Source organism: Ostrinia furnacalis, unplaced genomic scaffold (assembly GCF_004193835.3).
Source record: "Ostrinia furnacalis isolate ACB-3 unplaced genomic scaffold, ASM419383v2 OfSCF6117, whole genome shotgun sequence".
In the NCBI taxonomy this organism is placed as follows: Eukaryota; Metazoa; Arthropoda; class Insecta; order Lepidoptera; family Crambidae; genus Ostrinia; species Ostrinia furnacalis.
The window spans coordinates 44,407-65,119 of NW_021136356.1; the positions used below are offsets into that span (position 1 = coordinate 44,407).

Here is a 20,713-nt window from a genome sequence, read left to right on the forward strand (position 1 = left end):
CATGTATACCTCTAAACTCAGTCTGAACTGAGTTACGAGCATTAGAAGTTTGATGATTTTCATACTAGATTTGCTTTTTGCGCGCAAAGTTTTCTAACAAATTGCAACAAAATAGTGAGATTGTATGTGTAAACAAACAATACCATCCATTAAAGGCTCCAGACATCAGTATGGAGCAGAATCAGCGCAATAAAAAAATAGAGCAATATTTTGTTGCAATTTCTTACAAAACTTGCGCACAAAAAGCAAATCTAGTATGAAAATCATCAAACTTCTAATGCTCGTAACTCAGTTCAGACTGAGTTTAGAGGTATACATGCTATAGTAAGTTTGGTTTATTACACTATTTTGTAATCAAAAAACAAAGTTTGGTCGATGGCCGCGCGAAAAAAAAAAGACGCCACTTTCCATACAAAATCTGGCATTGCCATTTGTTTGGTCAGACAGAGACGGAGTGAATCTCTACGTTCGCACATAAGCTTAGCGAGAAATACTAGGTGCGCGTAATACACGACTACGGATTACGCAATAATAACCTCTATTACTTTCACCGTAGGGTCGGAAATAGTGTAATTTATAAAATACTAGGTGGATCAAGTATTTAAAAAAATGGAATAGGTGCCGCCTAGTACTGTAAAATACCTAGTGTGTGGATCTGTTCTAGTAAATACGTCTCATCTCTAGTAACCGCAGTATTTTGGACTCTATTGCCTTTTGTTATGGTTTAAAAAAAATCACTCACTGTTAATGAACCTTCCACAAGCCTTATCCAACGCGGCGACGAAACCGGAATCGTTGTTGAACGCCACCAGTACGAGCGCGTTGTATTTCTTGTGCACCTCCAGGATGGTCGAGACGTACACTTTGGGATCCTGTGTACATAAACCAATATTATAAGTATACAACATTTTCATGAGCAATCAAAGGTATAGTAGTTATAACTCAGTCAGGGCCTGAGGTTTGGGAGCAGCACGGAATGGGTAACTTTGACATATAATGACGTCTCAGAGCATACAAATACAGGGTGTTAGGTAAATGGGTATATGAGCCGACACTAGCCCATGTTAACATGGTCATATAAATGGTATGGTGAAGTCAGAAAATTTATATCTTCATTTTAGTTATTTTAATTTTCATACAAAACGGATTTTATAAAATTTATTTTGTATGAATATTTAAAAAAATAAAATAATGATATCAAATTTCTGACTTCACCATACCATTTATATGCCCATGTTAGCATGGGCTAGTGCAGGCTCATATACCCATTTACCTAACACCCTGTATACAAAACTAAAATACGTTATTTCGTTTTTGTAATTTTACACGTCTAAGTTAAGCCCTACTACTGCTTTGGGACAATAACCAGCGCAAAAATCTGTTTCATAAAATTAGTAACCGAGAGAGAACAAAACCAGTGTTCCGTTTTTGGGCATAATGCTGCGACACTGGCCCCGCCCCCTTTTCACATCTCCCTTAAGCTTCTGTGATCTGTGCTCTGTAACATGTGCGAGCTTTAGACGGCTGCATGCGGTCACCGGCTGTGCTAGTCGCGACCTTATGCTCTAGCCTCTTAAGATCCCGCGTACAATATTTTGCACAAAATAAAATACCTCTGTCAGTCACAGCTTTCTAATAATGTTTTAGTCGTAACGGCTCACTGTGTAATTTTTTTTACATTCTTTAGTCTTGTATTGTTTTTTCGAATCTTCCCGCGACCAGTTTTACTCAAAATGACTTGATTAGTCTATATTGCCTATGGCATCAATGCCGCCAACCAAAAAAAGGTAAAAACAGTCAAAACCAGCTGTGACAAACGAAGAAACATGCCGTTTTGCATGCCGCGGAAGAAATTCTCTGGGTCTGACATCAATAAATTAATTTGTGCATAATTTTGTACAGTGGATTTTAACGACTACCATGTTATTTCAAGTCTGGGTCTTAGGAGGCTAGACATAAGGCTCAGTACCGTGTGCGCGCTCTCGCCGCACTTGTCGACGGCCTGCAGCCCCTGCGCGTGGATGTGCTGCTCCAGTAGACGCCTCAGCTCACACAGCCCGTCGGGGATGCGAGCGACCAGGCTGTACATGCGGCCTAGGTCGTCGTTCTTGTCACCGTCTAGGAGTTTCTGGAACAAAAAACAGATTTTTGAATAAATATTTCAAAAGTTTACCTATGTATTGTTAGACTGGCTATTTTGAACTGAGCTATTGCTCATTAAATTCGAGACTTTTACTTAAGTTAGCCAGCTAGCAAGAGGAGAAAACGACCCGCGAAGGTTGGCAAATCATATTACATTATAGAACTAGCGCTTAGCGTTCCTTAGGCATGGGAGCAGAGAGAAAAGGAGATGTATCTAAATCCCCACTGCCTTATCCCCATACCTTACTCAACCGGAAACGTCATACGGTTCGTAGACAGCAAGAGACTTTACAGCTGACAGATACTGACAGAGTAGTCTTGCTCCCGCTCGTCTCATCTCCGCTCCTCTCCGCTCGTCTCATCTCCACTCCGCTTTGATAGAAACCAGGTCTAATCAAACCATTAAAAGTACAGAACCAATAGACACTGACCTGGAGCTCCGCGTGGAATATCCTCCTCTCTACTTCGCTGGAAACCGGGCCTAAACGTCTGCCAGAGGAGTATTGCTCTCCGCTCGTCTCGTCACAGCTCCTCTTCACTCGTCTCTGCTCCTTTCCGCTCCTTCAAAGGAACCCCTAAACCTATAGTCATTCCTCACTGATCTTGAACATCTTGGCCAGCCGTTCCATCGTCGTCTCGTACAGCTGCTCTTCTCGCAGATGCTAAAGGAGCCCCTAAACCCACGGAGCCACTCCCCACTGACCTGGAACTCGGCGTGGAAGATCTCCAGGTGCTTCTCGATGAGCACCCGGTCGCAGGTCTTGGCCAGCCGCTCCATCGTCGTCTCGTGAAGGTACACCTGCACGCGCCGCTGTTCCTCTTGCGGGCGTTACACCCGGCTTCTAGCAAGGCGGAGCGGAGCCGAGATGTGGCGAGATGTGTCTCGTTCCCCGCTGTCTTCTGCTCTCGTCTTACACACCCGGAAACACAGACAGCAAGAGACTTGACAGCTGACAGCTACTGACAGAAGAGTCTTGCTCCCGCTCGTCTCATCTCCGCTCCTCTCCGCTCGTCTCGTCTCCACTAAACTTTGGAAGAAGCCTAAGCGTTTGCATGAGGAAACTTGCTCTCCGCTCTTCTCCGATTTGCTCGTCTCTTCTCCGCTCCGCTTTGGTAGAAACCGAACCCCTAAATGTACAAAAACTAGTTACTGACCTGGAACTCCTTAGCCAGCCGCTCCATCGTCATCTCGTATAGCTGCTCTTCTCGCAGACGCTAAAGGAACCCCTAAACCCACAGAGCCATTCCCCACTGACCTGGAACTCGGCGTGGAAGATCTCCAGGTGCTTCTCGATGAGCACCCGGTCGCAGGTCTTGGCCAGCCGCTCCATCCTCGTCTCATGTAGCTGCTCTTCTTGCAGACGCTAATGGAACCCCTAAAGAACCCCTAAACCCACAGAACCGCTCCCCACTGACCTGGAACTCGGCGTGGAAGATCTCCAGGTGCTTCTCGATGAGCACCCGGTCGCAGGTCTTGGCCAGCCGCTCCATCGTCGTCTCGTGAAGATACACCTGCACGCGCCGCTGCTCTTCTTGCAGGCGTTGCTCGGCCTAAAAAGATATACAGTAACCGTAAAAACTATTATACACAATACACAAAAAATCTTGAAAAACATAACTTGCAAGTCTATCATTTCACACGATGTTTATACCGTAGATTGCTAAAGAAGACCATACGTCTGTTGCGACTGTGCGACGGGTGAGTGTGCAAGCGCGACATCAACATAATTACGCGCGAGCGATAAGGATGGTTAGCTTGGGATCACTTAACAAAATTCTACGTGTTCACATACCGGGCTTTAGACAGTTATCCTTATCCTCGAGAATAATAACTTGAAGTCTCTCATTTCACACGAATATGCACCAACGAATAACAAAAGAACACCATTGGTTAAATAGAGTGGACCATAGGGTAACTAGAGCAGACCATAGACTAGCTAGAGTCGACCATGGACTAGCTAGATGAGACCATAGGCTTACTAGAGACCATAGGGCTAGCTAGAGCAGACCATTGACTTACTAGAGTAGCCCATAGGTTTACTAGAGACCATATGCTACCTAGAGCAGACCATTGACTTACTAGAGTAGACCATAGGTTTACTAGAGACCATATGCTACCTAGAGCAGACCATTGACTTACTAGAGTAGACCATAGGTTTACTAGAGACCATATGCTACCTAGAGCAGACCATTGACTTACTAGAGTAGACCATAGGTTTACTAGAGACCATAGGTTAGCTAGTGGAGACCATAGGGCTAGCTAGAACAGACCATAGACTAGACAAAGTGCACCATAGACACGTACCTTGATCATGTACTCAGTCACGGGGTTGTTTCGCAGGAAGTCGGTGCTCTCCCTCGTATAGAACCGCTCCGTGTCCTCGAGGAAGACGGCTTCGAATGTCTCCTTGTACACCGCGAGGTTTTGGCCGCGGGCGCTCGGGTCTTCTTCATTCAGACCAAGGGCTACGTAGCAGTCGATTACCTGGAGAGAAATAAGGCTTATTAAACTACGGCCAACGAGAAGCGATACCAAATGTAAACAAACCCAATGTCATGGGTGAACCCGTCTGACTTTGACATATTTTGGCGGGAGAGCGAGACATTACGACAAATACACAAGATGGGAAGAGACAGAATATATTGTCAACTCGACAGTCGTATCGACCTTTTGTATCGCTGCTAGTTGGCCGTACTTTAGGTACTATTTTAGTATCTATTAGATTTGGCTAGTTTCTCCCCTTGGGGAGTGATAACATCCTTTCTTAGCTGATTAATAATTTTATCTGCATCAATATGCCAGCGCAGTCCATTAACGTGTTTTTTTATCTGTATTTCATAGTACAGTCATTAATAGTGAGTTTTTGCGCTCCTTCTAAATATTATGCTTCCTGGCGTTCCTTAGGGAATGTTTCCCATCAGTTGACTATCTTGGGGAAAGTTTCCCATCAGTTGACTATCTTAGGGAAAGTTATTCCCATCCGTTAAATATCTTAGGGAAAAGTTATTCCCATGAGTTGACTATTTTAGGGAAAGTTATTCCTATCAGTTGACTATCTTAGGGAAAGTTATTCCCATCAGTTGACTATCTTAGGGAAAGTTATTCCCATCCGTTGACTATCTTAGGGGAAGTTATTCCCATCAGTTGACTATCTTAGGGAAAGTTATTCCCATCCGTTGACTATCTTAGGGAAAGTTATTCCCATCCGTTGACAATTTTGGGGAAAGTTATTCCCATCCGTTGACTATCTTAGGGGAAGTTATTCCCATCAGTTGACTATCTTAGGGATAGTTATTCCCATCCGTTGACTATCTTAGAGAAAGTTATTCCAAAGTTATTATACCAGTTGGCTGCAATAAAACCACCAAGTCTCCGTCTTCCGTTGCGTTCCTGTGGCTTTTTTATCAGCAGACTATCTTTGACTGCAATGATGAGGAACTTACTCCGGAGATCCAGTCTCGACGAGGTCCAAGAAAGTTGAGGAAGGTTTACTAAAGTCTGGTCACCGAGCACGTAGAATTTTGTCCAATGACCCCCGCTACCTATCCTTATCGCTCGCGCGTAATTATAATGTTGTCGCGACTGTGCAACGGGCGGCAGCAGTGAGTGTGCGAGCGCAACAGCAATATAATTACGCGCGAGCGATAAGGATGGGTATCTTGGGGTCATTGGACAAAATTCTACGTGTTCGGGGACCAGACTTTAGCAAATAGACTTGGTTTGGTTGTAAATGCTGTAAAGCTGACGAGGGTCACTCACCCCGGAGACCAGGCGCGTGTTGATGGTCTCCCCGCTGCGTTCGCGCTCGATCAGCTTGAGCACCGCGTTGGTGACCTGCTTGTTCAGCCGCTGCAGTAGAGCGTCACTCAGCGGAGCGTCACTCAGCGGAGCGTCACTCAGTGGAGCGTCACACAGCGGAACGTCACTCAGTAGAGTGTCACTCAGTGGAGCGTCACTCAGCGGAGCGTCACTCAGCAGAGCGTCACTCAGCGGAGCGTCACTCAGCGGAGTGTCACTAAGTGGAGCGTCACTCAGTAGTGTCACCCAGTGGAGCGTCACTCAGCGGAGCGTCACTCAGCGGAGCGTCACTGAGCGGAGCGTCACTCAGCGGAGCGTCACTCAGCGGAGCGTCACTCAGCGGAGCGTCACTCAGGGAGCGTCACTCAGCGGAGCGTCACTCAGTGAAACGTCACTCAGGGAGCGTCACTCACCCCGGAGACCAGGCGCGTGTTGATGGTCTCCCCGCTGCGTTCGCGCTCGATCAGCTTGAGCACCGCGTTGGTGACCTGCTTGTTCAGCCGCTGCAGTAGAGCGTCACTCAGCGGAGCGTCACTCAGCGGAGCGTCACTCAGTGGAGCGTCACACAGCGGAACGTCACTCAGTAGAGTGTCACTCAGTGGAGCGTCACTCAGCGGAGCGTCACTCAGCAGAGCGTCACTCAGCGGAGCGTCACTCAGCGGAGTGTCACTAAGTGGAGCGTCACTCAGTAGTGTCACCCAGTGGAGCGTCACTCAGCGGAGCGTCACTCAGCGGAGCGTCACTGAGCGGAGCGTCACTCAGCGGAGCGTCACTCAGCGGAGCGTCACTCAGCGGAGCGTCACTCAGGGAGCGTCACTCAGCAGAACGTCACTATGCGGACCGTCACTCCGCGGAGCGTCACTCAGCGGAGCGTCACTCAGCGGAGCGTCACCCAGCGGAGCGTCACTCAGCGGAGCGTCACTCAGGGAGCGTCACTCACCCCGGACACGAGGCGCGTGTTGATGGTCTCCCCGCTGCGTTCGCGCTCGATCAACTTGAGCACCGCGTTCGTGACCTGCTTGTTCAGCCGCTGCAGTAGAGCGTCACTCAGCGGAGCGTCACTCAGCGGAGCGTCACTCAGCGGAGTGTTACTAAGTGGAGCGTCGCTCAGTAGTGTCACCCAGTGGAGCGTCACCCAGTGGAGCGTCACTCAGTGAAACGTCACTCAGTGAAACGTCACTCAGGGAGCGTCACTCACCCCAGAGACAAGCCGCGTGTTGATGGTCTCCCCGCTGCGTTCGCGCTCGATCAACTTGAGCACCGCGTTGGTGACCTGCTTGTTCAGCCGCTGGAACAGGTTGTCGCGCCAGGTCACCAGCGCCAGCTGGTAGATCTCGTAGATGCCCTGCAATTTATAGTAAGTAATTTTAGTTTATTTCACGCCTGCGTCTCATATTTGTGTAAGGGATTTTAGTCAGGCAAGCGGAGCCCTATCTCTGTAACAATATGTATGTCAACGTGAAATTGTGAACTCTGTCAGTTTATAATATAACGCGTTAGATTGTAAACTAACAGTGGGTTAGGTTAGGTTAGATTGTAATTTAACTACGTCAGATTATAATCTGACGGAATTGACAGTTTTACGGTGACATGTATAAGGGATTTCAAGGTGAGCGCCAAGGCAAAATCGTATCGTGGACATAGTATCCACAACTACTTGTGCGCGAGCATCGCGTTTTTGCGACTACTTTCGGACCCGGTATCGGAATCGCGCATTTTAATGACTTCGCTGCGTTGAGCCTTTGAAAAGCGAATCAATCGCCGCGTTTGGAGTTTTTAATTATGCAGTGTCGAATGTTTGTAGAATGTTCGCCGCATTCATCTTCTAGCGGTTCAATCACCGATCACCGATGCTAAAAGTCTCTTGCTACTTGCTAAAAATACCTATTTCCCTTACCTTCCTTCCTTCCTCGCACTCGCGCTTCACCCAGTGCCGGTTGAGGTAAGCGCACACTCCGTTGAGCACCCGCGACGAGAACTGGTACTCTTCCCACTGCTTAGTGTAGAACGCCAAGACATCTTCGCCCATAAGGTCGGCGCCGTTCTGCGAAATAAGGATTATTATTGCTTGAAGTCCTAGCGAAGAAGGTGCTTGCTTGCTTACTGCTCTTAACGTGGATATCGTAAAAGGGGACTAGGGGACAAATATGCGGACATCAGGCCACCCCAACCCGTTCTGGCCAACGGAAATCTCTCCATTTCCAAAATTATCTAGTTAATCGTTAAGTGTGGTACTACGCTTAATGGGCGGCGGTACCAATAAAGTACGACATTATCTGTAAAGGATGGTCCGTGAGCACGTAGAATTTTGTCCAATGACCCCAAGCTACCCATCCTTATCGCTCGCGCGTAATTATATTGCTGTCGCGACTGTGCGACGCGCGCCAGAATATTTTATCGGAAATAATACGAAACTTCATGGACGTGAGCTGTCAAAATTATCATGTTATTTTGGACAAAGTATAATTAAATCCTGGTTATACAGGCTTTACAGTGGTGGGAACAAAAGTTGGGTTTATTCCATTAAATACATGGAGCTAATCGTAACTTGGAACTCGTCCTATGTCCTTCCGAATTATGTGCCCGCACATTAATCGGACCCGTCCAATGACAGTTTAACTTTCCCTCGTGACCAACTTGACCTTTACTGGTTGCGTTTTTATTGGAGTCAAACTGTAGACCCTGGCTTTACAGGAGTTATAGTGGGCACGAGAGGTGTCTTTATCCCATAACTTTTTAAAACATATGAAGCAAATTGTATTTCTGGGATTACACATTTTACTAGTTACATGAACAGAAGAAGTGGTGGAAACGAAATATGCAACTATCCCTTTATCTTTACACATATCGTCCATTTGCGACGACACTGTGATATATCAAAAACAGTAGTTTTACAGAAATCGACTTTTTAACTTTTGAATGACCATAACTCTTAAAAGAAGGTTAGGATTACCTAATTGTGTATGAAACGTTTAAAGATTAACTATTAATGAATTTAAATATTTATAGTAAGACATAACTTTGCGTCTAAATTGATGAAATTAAAGCGATTGAAAAAAAAAGAGACAACTTATCACGTTGTTCTAGTAAAAAATAATATTTTGAAGATGGTAAGTTCAGTTGTCACGTTGAAGATGATGTAAAAAAATATATTTATATAAGTCATTATTTAGATAACACGTTGATCTTGAAAATTTTTATTTTATTTTAATAACATTACAATCAGTAAAAATGAGGTAATTTTTGGAACAGGCGAATATTTCGCTTTGCCATGTTAAATTGCACTTATAAAAATATTATCTAAGTAGACAGACAGTTGTATACATACAATATTTAAGCTCACATTAAGTTTTCTTATTCTAAAAACTAATGCTTATCAAAATAAACGAAAAACTCTCAAAAGTAAAACCTCTTAAACTACTAGGTACAAAAAAAAACACAGTAAGAGAAACTGTACTAAGTATGTATGTATGCCGAAGAAAAAATTGTAGGTACCTACTAGGTTAGTAAATAGATGTTTTATAACTGACTAGTTATGACAATTTAATCCTAAAATTATCAACGCAAAAATCGCCGTCTCCGGCTACATTTTGGTACCTTTTAGGGTGTTTTAATTTTTTATACTTATTTAAAATTAAATTTATAAAAGATATTTAAATAATGTATTAATAGTGAAAAATAACAACCACTATTTATAAATAATGTAGCCATTTTATTGGCGTAGTTTTTCTGAAATAGTTATACCTATTGCAATGTTATTATACAAAACAATGTTGCGCCCGCCAAAGTATATTTGGGCAAGAAGCGATAAAATTCCATCAATTGCTGATTATCTGTAATTATATTAAAACATTAAAATACCTTTTTTGCAGAAAGCAAAACATAGCCAATACAGCTAAGTAACATTGAATAATTACATAAATAAATAAATATCTGGGGTCATCCAACGCATTGCTATTCTAGCATACTTCTACATAGATAATTTTGTTAGCTATCATCTCAGATTAAGCTGATCTAAGGCTATCGTATGTTAATATAAAATATTTTGCTTGTTGTGTCTGTAAAAACAGACAGTCGTATAAGTATGTTTTATTTGCACTGTATTTCTAGTATTTGAACTATTCTTCAAAACGAATGTATGTTTATCAGTCTACATCTACTCATATTAGTTCCGACGTTATTGTAGCTCAAAGAGACACTTTCACAGCGCTCGCATAGCGCTGTTAGTCATGTTGTCGGATTAGGTTGTGGAATTCCTTCAGGCAGTGCATCGCCACAAATGTTAACCTTTGCTTTTTTGCATTGCTAGTCCCCATCTGTAATGATATCTGGAGCTTAGTATTACTGTTTAGCGTATACAACGTGACAAGTAGATATACCATTCAATTTCAATAACATGTATTCTGCAATAACAGAACATCAACAAATGACCTACAACATATTTTCAATATAGGAAAAATTTTCATCATCTACAACGTTATTAGTTAAGATGTCCCGATGATACTTCGATTTTCTTACAAGAATAACGTGACATATAAATAATTTCTCTTTTACTTTGCTTTTTGTTTTAGAAGAACACTGTGATAAGTATGACGTGCCACATTGTCGAATAAAATAAAAATATTTTAAAAACTTAACTTTGTCATCAATACCGCGGTATCCTCGAGATGTCACGTTTTTCTTAAAAACGAAGAGCATCTCACATCTCAAAGCGCAGGTGGCAACTGAACTGTCACAGTGTCGAAGCCAACTAGATGGCCGAACGAGCCAGCGCTATAACGTAATATTTTGTCTCTTTCTCTCATAGTATTGTTGTTTTTGGAGTAACAAATACCCTATTTTTGGAGATAAAAGAACGCAAGATCGCGGTTCAGAATTTCGGTAAAACAAAAATTCGTTTATCTCGAGATGTCACAGTGTCGTCGCAAATGGGCGATATCTGGAGCAACTCGATGGGATATATCCTACCTATACACGTTTAACAGTGGGAACTAGACACAGGTTTAGTGCTTAGTAGTACATACGTACCTGGAGCAGGTTGATGAGATAGATCCTCAGGAACTCCCGGAGACGTTTGTACAGCTCCAAGCCAACCAGCTGGGCGCCGCCGCCTTGCGCCTGCCCGCTCTGGAATAAACGACACAGCATGTAAATAAATTGATCAGAAAGGAGCAGGGTGGAAAAAAATCATGATTTATTTGATTTTTATTAGATTTTGCAATCATTGCCTTAGTTTTTCATGTGGAAAACAAGTTTATTTAAGTACAACTGAGGTATAGTAGTGGGAACAAGCCAAAAGAAGTAAAATTATGTAAGACGGTATGTTATATGTTTACTGAAACAAGAAAAAACTTTCGTCAAAAACAGCTCGTCCTAAGTGGTGTCTGTTTCCATTACAAAAACACGAATATTTTATTACAAGTACCAATTTTAATTTTTTTGCAAAAAAAATCTATGGAATTTTTTTTTTCCAATTTTACACACAAAACGGCTATTTCATTCTTGAAAACCTAATATTAACATTATTATCGAACATTATAGTTGATTAATATGCATTCCCAGCGTTGCAGTAATTCCATTTTCGGATATTGATTTAAATCAGTGATTTTTTATTAAAAAATCATGCAATAAAAATCATGATTTAAATCATGCAACCCTGGAAAGGAGTTATTATAGTGCTCAAATAAATCTAACATAGCCTGACGGATTAGCAAGCTGAAGTGGCAATTGGCAGGACACAGTACGTAGAACTGACGGCTGATGGGGCTAAAAGGTTTTGGAGTGGAGAAGTGCAAGTACAGCGTAGGAAATCCAGTACGCAGAACTGACGGCCGATGGGGCAGCAAGGTTCTGGAACTTCTGGAGTGCAGGCCACGTATCGGTAAACGCAGTGTAGGACATCCAACCAATAGGTGGACAGACGACCGTATAAAGGTAGCAGAAAGGTGCTGGATGCAGGCCGCTACAATCCGGGCAATGTGGAAATCATTGGGGGAGGCCTATGTTCAGCAGTAGACGTCCTGTGGCTGAAATGATGATGATAGCTCAAATATAGTTTTTTATGAGCCCAACATCGAACAACTGGTGAGACTCAGCCTTAAGGATTAATTTATAAATCCATTTAAACCTAAATCAGCGATACACGTGTGTACCTCTGACCTTGCCGCATCTGATTGGATTACAGTTGTTCTGTACAAGTAATAAGGATTTAAGTTGTAGTCGTGTTAAAGCCTCGTTTATGAAGTGGAATTCTGGGGGCCCTTGCTTCTGAGGGTCCAACATTAATGGGAATATCCTGTTTTTGTGGTACGGGACCTTGCAAAAAATGTATGCAGGAAGTTGCTAGTGGGAATTTCGTTGCACTCAGGGCACGACATCATGTGCTTCATCGACGGAACAAAACCGAACAAATTAATTGGTAAAATTAACAAACGTTGCTCACCTGTTTCTTGCTCGCATAGCTGTTCCTTCCGCCATTGGTGCCGCTATTCCTGCCGGCAGCAGTGCTCGAACTCTGGTGGTTCACCGACGTACAGTAGTTGTATACGTGACTGATGTGACGTTAAGGAAAGTACACTTTTATAAGGGTGGATTCAACCAAACAAGAGTAAATTTACTAAACATCAAATAAATCGCACCTCCCGCGACAAGCACTTTTAAATGTATGCATCCCCACTTCCTACCAATATTGGCACCATTTAAAAGCCTAGTTCTAAACTCCATTTCATAGGAAAGGTTTTTACCCCAAAAATCAAAAATGTGTCTTTAGGAGGATCCAGTCACTTCTTAAAAAAAATAGGTAGCTTGAGCTAACATTTATGGCTATAAAACTGTTAAGTTGAGATCAATCGCTATCCATCTGTTAAAGAGGACACGTGAGATCATTATTTGGTTTTATAACCATAAAAAATGGTCTAATTGATCGATCCCAGAGGTGAGCCCCAAGTGAGGACTTTTTTCAAGTCACATTTATGGTGTATGTTAATCGTTTATTAAGAAATTAAATATGTTTTTCTTTAAGGATATTTATTGGGCTTTCAAATAACACCAATATTGTTGGAGAACCATGATTGTGTCATAAGAAAATCTTTAAAGTTCGCGTCGCGGAAGGTGCGATTTATTTGATGTTGAGTATATTAATCTTAGAATAAATCGTCAGTTGTGACATAATTTCCCATACTGAAACTGTCAACGTGCCTGTTATACCAGGAGTTATTCTCGGATAAAAGTTTGGTCGAATCGGGCCTAAGTCACTAAGTAAGGCTTTTGATCATATTGATCACGTGATGCTTCTATAGAAACTGTAGTTGCCTGGCGTTCACGGTAACCTACTTAGATAGTTCCGAGTCGTATATTGATAATAGCTACCTAGGTCTCAGATAGTTGTTTTGGACGGGTACAAATCTAAATAGATGTCTGTCCCATCCGGTGTGCCCCAGGGCTCACTTCTTGGCCTCCGCTTATTTATAGAAGAAAGAAGTCAGCCATTTAGTAAGCTTCTAAAATAAAGTATTTAGTATGTATCATTCTGCATTACAAAATTTTAAACCTTCTCAATATTTTAAGGAATGTTTGTTACTGTAACGAGCAATCAAATACTTCTAATGGTGATATAAAATAATTCATGCAATTACTGCCTCATCTTTAACCGTGACAGTTATGAAAAACAATTATCATTCAAACTTCAAACTAATGAGAAATATGCGTCTAAATTCATTCTTTCATCGATCAAAAATCGAATAGCTTTCTTTATTATAATCGAAGCAATCAATCGGTTACCACTCTATAATGCGCATAAAGATGTGACGTTTGAATCGTTGAGATGTCCACGTTTTTGCTGTTTTAGTTTACTCTTGCTGAAATGGCGGACTTAGTTTAATGCACATAGCTGTTGAAGTTAGGTTAGGATGGGTTAGAATTTGCACCCAGAAGTGACTGTGATAGTTTCAACTATCCTTCAGGATTTGACTAAATTCTCATAGTTCCTCTCAATTTTCGCGAGTCACGGAGAAACGGGGTTATTATAGTAGTGGGTATACCTTGTCCTTTCAATGAGATGAGCCCTACATAACTTGCCCTATCAGGGTAGTAGACTATGCAGATGAAGCATTATGTATGTCCCCCTAAAAGGGGTACATTTTGCACAACCCTATGAAAATAAATGAGTAGTGGTTTCTCTACGATCTGATGAGTATGAAATTCAATTCATCTTGGAATAAGTGAACGATGTATAGCAGCACATTATTATTCGTCATTATGTAGTGATTGATCTGCAGGGAATCGTACTTATTAGGATCTCGATATCGTCGTTGCCTGTGGACCTCAGAGGACACAGCTACCCCCTAGACAAGTGATACTTTTTGGTCGCTTCACTAAGCCAAGTAACTCCATATAAAAACGCCGGAAAGAAGGCTTTTCGAAATAAACTGTCAAGTTTTACCACTTGTCTAGGTAGCTGGACGTAAGCGTCTCCTTAGGAGCACCACATAAGATTCAAGATTAATTGTTAAAAGGATACGTATACAAATGTATGTATCTCTTCTTGACCATATACTGCCTCTTGTATACTTGCTCGATGCCTTCTTGCAAGTCGCCCCATATCTGAAATCAAATAAATTTATGTTAGAGGTGACTTTGAAAAAAAAAAAAGGTAAAATCGATTCTATTGAATAAAAATCCTGAGAAGAGACATAACACTCGTGACAGTTTTAATACTGAAATTGATTCACGAAGCAATGACAAAAAAATGTTAGAGCGTAGCTACAGAGTAAATACAAATGAGTAGGTCATCTTCATAGAAACTCATCGAGCGCGGTTTGTATGTGAGCGGCATTCGGCGCAACACCCCGCTAATCCACGCTAAATTTCGTCCGTGTGTGCGTGCGCGCCGCATACGTATTGGCGCGCTCACATACAAACCGCGCTCGGTGCGTTTCTATGAAGATGACCTACTCATTTGTATTTACTCTGGTAGCTACGAGTATTTTGGAGTTCTGGAGTGTCAAAGGGGCTGATCATAATTGACGCTAGCGATTCGTCCGGAGACTCACGACTCACGACGAGGCGAGATCGCTACGTGCTTGTTCACGTTGACTTGCGGGCGCGGTGGCGGGCGCGGTGACGAAATATCAAACATATGTAGTGATTCCAAGTGTTCACGTACGAAACGCACGTGCGGTCTAACTAGCGGGCAAGCTAGCGACTGGTGCGCGCGGAGAGCTCGCGGTAATGGCAATGCCAGATTTTGTATGGAAGGTGGCGTCTTTTTTTTTTCGCGCGGCCATCGACCAAACTTTGTTTTTTGATTTCAAAATAGTGTTTTAAACCAAACTTACTATGGCATGTATACCTCTAAACTCAGTCTGAACTGAGTTACGAGCATTAGAAGTTTAATTATTTTCATACTAGATTTGCTTTTTGCGCGCAAGTTTTGTAAGAAATTGCAACAAAATATTGCGCTATTTTTTTATTGCGCTGATTCTGCTGCATACTGATGTCTGGAGCCTTTAATGGATGGTATTGTTTGTTTACACATACAATGTCATTATTTTGTTGCAATTTCTTACAAAACTTGCGCGCAAAAAGCAAATCTAGTATGAAAATAATTAAACTTCTAATGCTCGTAACTCAGTTCAGACTGAGTTTAGAGGTTACATGTCATACTAAGTTTGATTTATTACACTATTTTGTAATCAAAAAACAAGGTTTGGTCGATGGCCGCGCGAAAAAAAAAAGACACCAATTTCCGGCATTGTCTTTTCAACGCGTGAAGATGTTTGTGTGTGTTCATGTCAAACTAGCGGCGGCGCGCGCGTTTCACTCGCGACGTCAGGTAAGTTCAACCAGTTTGAACTTGTCGCTAGAAACGATAGTACGTCACACTCGCGCGAACGCCTGGTGGTTAATGTGAACACGAGCTCGCAACGTTTCCCGCGCCCGCGCGTACCTACGTGAACAAGCACTACGAGTACGGGGTCATACATAAAGTACGTCACACGTAAAGAGGGGGGGAGGGGTTTGACAAAGTGTGACATGGTGTGACAAGGGGTGGGAGGGGTCCTAAGTTTCGTGACATCACATTTCAATTGTTTCAGATATTTGATATAATGTTGATTTCATATAAAAAAATACTTAATTTAAATAGAAACTAGCTGACCCGGCGAACTTTGTTCCGCCGGGTCAATGCTGCAATTTATTGCTTAATGGCAATAAATAAGCAGACTTTTTTTTTAATTTCGAACGGGATAAAAAGTATCCTATGTCCTTCTTCTGGCTCTAAACTACCTCCCTGACAATTTTCAGCTAAATCGGTTCAGCCGTTCTTGAGTTATAAGTGGAGTAACTAACACGACTTTCTTTTATATATAAAAAACCAATTTCGGAACTGCTGTAATTTAATAATTTTTCGATGTGAAATTGCAAAACATGTGACGTCACACTAGGGAGGGGGGGGTCTCAGAAATGTGACTACCTGTGNAATCGGTTCAGCCGTTCTTGAGTTATAAGTGGAGTAACTAACACGACTTTCTTTTATATATAAAAAACCAATTTCGGAACTGCTGTAATTTAATAATTTTTCGATGTGAAATTGCAAAACATGTGACGTCACACTAGGGAGGGGGGGGTCTCAGAAATGTGACTACCTGTGACAAGGACGGAGGGGGGGTCAAAAAATCATGAAATTCGTGTGACGTACTTTATGGATGGCCCCTACGGTATTCGCTTCGGTATTCGAGCGATTGCATATTCGCGGTGACGTCATGGCATATGCCTCTCATCTCGTTGAAAACAAATCGCTAATGTAAAAAGAACAACTGCCCAATTGCAGTATTTGTGATACAATCGATTGCTTTATTGAGTGTAACTGATATTCGAGGTCAAATTTCGGTAAAGCAAATCGTTAATGCTATGGTGTTTTCCTCGATTACAATTTAAATTAATTACTCTAGTGGTAAACGGTCAAGCGTGAAAAGTAAAACCCATTTCAATACCATTCCCCCTACCCTTTCCACTCTCTCTGTCTATTCTTAATAAAATATCGCCAAGTACATTTTCTGCAGCGGCCGCCCGCGACTTCATACGCGTGGATCCCGTTTTAACCCCATAGGGGTGTAGTTTCGTAAAATCCTTTCTTAGCGGATGCCTACGTCATAACATCTACCTGCATGCCAAATTTCAGCCCGATCCGTCCAGTGGTTTGGGCTGTGCGTTGATAGATCACTATGTCAGTCAGTCAGAGTCTGAGGAAAGCTAGTTAAGAATATACCTCCGAGAATCTTGATATCTCTTCAAGCTCTCCTTTCTTGGAAAACGAATAAGAAATGCGTATTAGATACATAAATAAATACGCACGTGAAATTATTTGGAAGCTTTACACTTTCGTCATAATGACTGGGACATGACTAATTGAAAAATATTTACACATACAAATAGACTTCTTGCATTATACCCGTCATTCCTTGGTCTCAAGATCCAAACACTACACTGTCACTTGTCAGTACGGGACTATTCCCACCTCTCGTTCCCACCACTGCAACTCCTGTGTAGCCAGGATCTACAGCTTGACCGCCAATAAAAACCCAACCAGTGAAGGTCAAGTTTGCCCCGGGGAAAGTTAAAACTCCCTTGTCAGTAGTAAACTTAAATTAATATCGTCAAAGTAACAAAGTTTTTTATTCAGTACTAAGGCCCTTTTTATGGCGCTTAAACACGTCCCAAATATAGCTTGCCCTACCACCACTTCGGGACAACATACGGGCTGATGCTGAGAAAAAGTGGCGGAAGAAACTCAGTCAGCTTCGTCAGTCTCTTTTGTCGATCTGACAGTGCGGGACACAAAGAACGCAAACTGACAGGTGTAGGCTGCTGGCTGCTGTTCATTTGACCTGACCGCAGACCGCATCCAGAAGTGACAAATTTTTAAATTATCATGCCCAATCGTCACAATATCGTCAACAGAAACCAATACCAAGCACGTTCCGTTTTCACTGACGGTGCAAAAAACGATCGGCGCGTGAGATCGATATGAAATGAAACGCATCTAAAAATATTATAACGGGGTCAATATTATGAGAATGTTTTTAATTCCGTCATTCAGGAACTTGGCCGAAAGCCAACCTCTGCATTATAAATATTTTTCGCGGATTATTCATTATTTTAATGCAAGTTATGTCATGTATGTGCTTAATTGGGATTTTCACTTGACTAAGTTTATGTTTTAGGTAAGTGATTCAGTTGAGTGCTAACTTCTAAACAACAAGTCTGCAAGAAACTCTTTTGCTCCTATATGAATTAAAGGGAAAACACTTATTTCGGACAAAAAAAAGTGATTCAAAACTTCACTAAAACAATATCCAGAATATCAGATATCAGCACTGTGGCAAACTAGAGTTGAGCTGTTTTTCAGCATAAACAGTCCAAAATGATGAAAATAAGCTTTCCCCAAGAAATGCCATAAAGTTAGAACTACCGCTTTTTAACTTACACTTAAACTAACATAATCTGTCAAGGGCCGCCAAGTTAATGTTGATAAAATATGAAAATTAGAAACAGGACGTCAGTAGACTTTCTGAATCTACCTTGTTTATGAAGGCTCCAGAGTCATCTGAATTTCTAAACAGATTTTTAGAGAAGGACCCATGCTGAAATGGAAAGCTTATAATACCATAGGGCATGAAGGTGGCTTTGTATACTCATGAAAGTCACTGACTGACTGACTCACTCACTCATCACGAAATATCAGAAGCTACAAGTGCTAGGAGTCTCAAATTTTGCATGGGGGTTCCTTTTAGAACGTAGGTGCTCACTAAGACGGGATTTTGCAAAATTCAACTCCTAAGGGGGTAAAACGGGATCCACGCGTACGAAGTCGCAGGCGGCCGCTAGTAAACAAAACAAATTAAATTCTACATCGATGCCTAAACTCAGAAAAGTCAAAGACTTAGGATTATTCATCGCGTGATTTGCATTTTAGTTGGACAGGTCATCAGACCCATGTAATGTACAGTTACGTTAAATCCGTTTACATTTTTGACTAACTAGTGACGTATCACTTATACAATAACAAAATTCGCATCCCAAGGTTTTGAAATAGTAATAATGAAGCCATTGTCAAAAATGTATGCCGCGAAAGACAATGCCAAATGTGTTGTTAGTTTGCATGTGACATTGAGGCTCTTAACATGTGGAGATAAAGTTTAAATAGGTATGAAAAGTCTGGGAGAACTTTGGTTTGTTGAATTTTGAAGCAGTTTCAGAAACAAGTGATGGTGCATTGGTGGTACGGGACTATTCCCACCTCTCGTTGACAGCGCTGCAACTCCTGTGTAGCCAGGATCTACAGCTTGAGCGCCAATAACCCAACCAGTGAAGGTCGAGTTTCTCCCGGGGGAAAGTTAAACTGTTATTGGACCCGCAATGAAGTTAATCAGAAGTAATCGGAAGAACATAAGAGGCGTTTATTGCCTTCGAAGTGATGGTGATTTAGTAGATTCTTCTACCGAGATTATATACTTTACCCTTACCTTCGGACAGTTGCTTAGATAAGGGTAAAATATCCGAACAAGTTTAATTTACCAGTCAAGTATGGATATCAAGGTGGCCTTGATGGATATCCCTATGTCTGTGGAACGTCACGTCACGTCACTACGTCAAAGCGACCCTGAACTAACTTTTCAGGAGAATGGCGTTTAATCTGACGTGTTTTAACTTTAAGGCTTTGGAGCATTTAAGTTTAATGTTCTTTGCAAGATCAAGACAACCTTCTCTTTCTATCCCTGAAAAGATTACAGCGAAAGATATATGATAAATCGAAAACTTCTTGCAGATTCTACGCTTTGAGGTCATCTATAGAAGAACAAAGGTCAAGCATAGAGTATAGCAACAGAAAATCTTGGCACACATTTATCACAAAGTAATAAAGTCTAATTTCCAAAGATGAAGCAGCCAGTTCAGGAAATCACATATTCCAATTAATATTCAAATTGGTACAGGAAAATGGCAAAAAGGATAAAAGAATGACTGGGAATAACTTATAAGGTAAAATCTTGACGAATAAAGGTAAAATACGTCGTGTATTGAAAAGGTTTGGTTTTCATTCAATGAGGGTTTTCGCGAATGAAAGATCCGCTAGATGGCGGGACGTGGATGTGGGGTCTGACTGCTGCGTGATTGGTGGATTTTGACATATCTGTCAATGTCATGTCAAAAACAACCAATCATGCAGCATTTGGACCTCGCGTCTACGTATTGCCATCTGGCGGATTTTTCATTGGCGAAAACCATCATTGATGTAGAGACTATCAGAATAAGAATAAGAATAAGACTAACTAAACTAGCCATGCATGGTGAGCTGTACGGCTAGCACGAAAAACTTTCGAGTTCAAAGTGTTTGCGTATTCGAATCGTCATCAAAAGATTTAGTACGAAAACTGAGAAATTGTTGCACGAAACTTATTTTGAGAATCAAAATTGTTAATTCGAAGATTGAGTATCGAATTTTGTCGAATACGCAAACGATTCGAAAACGAAAGTTGGTCATGCTAGAGGTACTGAGCGTGCTATGCTCGGAGTTTTCCGTGATCGAATCAGAAATGACTCCCCTATGAATCTCCTATTCATAGGGGAGTCATGGTAACCAATATAGCCTACAGAATTGCAAGGGCAGGGCACATAATTGGTGCCAAGAGATTTTTTGTTACCATCAGGATAATGCATAAAATAGCATACGCACCAACCGCGGGGGTAGCTAGTGGGAGACCAGAAGGGTAAAGT

At 42.0% G+C, this 20,713-nt stretch overlaps 1 protein-coding gene across 5 annotated transcripts in view; it reads right to left on the minus strand.

Moving 5' to 3' along the window:
- Positions 1-20,713, minus strand: part of Cul1 (cullin 1) — a 37,746-nt gene that overhangs the window by 12,901 nt on the left and 4,132 nt on the right. For 3 of the 5 annotated variants that reach the window (XM_028317259.1, XM_028317257.1, XM_028317260.1), the window contains exons 3-11: positions 14,460-14,542; positions 12,384-12,492; positions 10,970-11,068; positions 7,839-7,985; positions 7,140-7,286; positions 4,448-4,627; positions 3,559-3,693; positions 1,970-2,128; positions 743-872 (exon numbers count right to left, since the gene is read on the minus strand). In XM_028317259.1, coding sequence (XP_028173060.1) covers positions 743-872; positions 1,970-2,128; positions 3,559-3,693; positions 4,448-4,627; positions 7,140-7,286; positions 7,839-7,985; positions 10,970-11,068; positions 12,384-12,492; positions 14,460-14,542 — 1,189 coding nt within the window. Of the gene's footprint in view, positions 1-742; positions 873-1,969; positions 2,129-3,558; positions 3,694-4,447; positions 4,628-6,354; positions 6,430-6,881; positions 6,957-7,139; positions 7,287-7,838; positions 7,986-10,969; positions 11,069-12,383; positions 12,493-14,459; positions 14,543-20,713 lie in introns of all 5 variants that reach the window. The other 2 variants (XM_028317262.1, XM_028317261.1) reach the window with 2 other exon arrangements.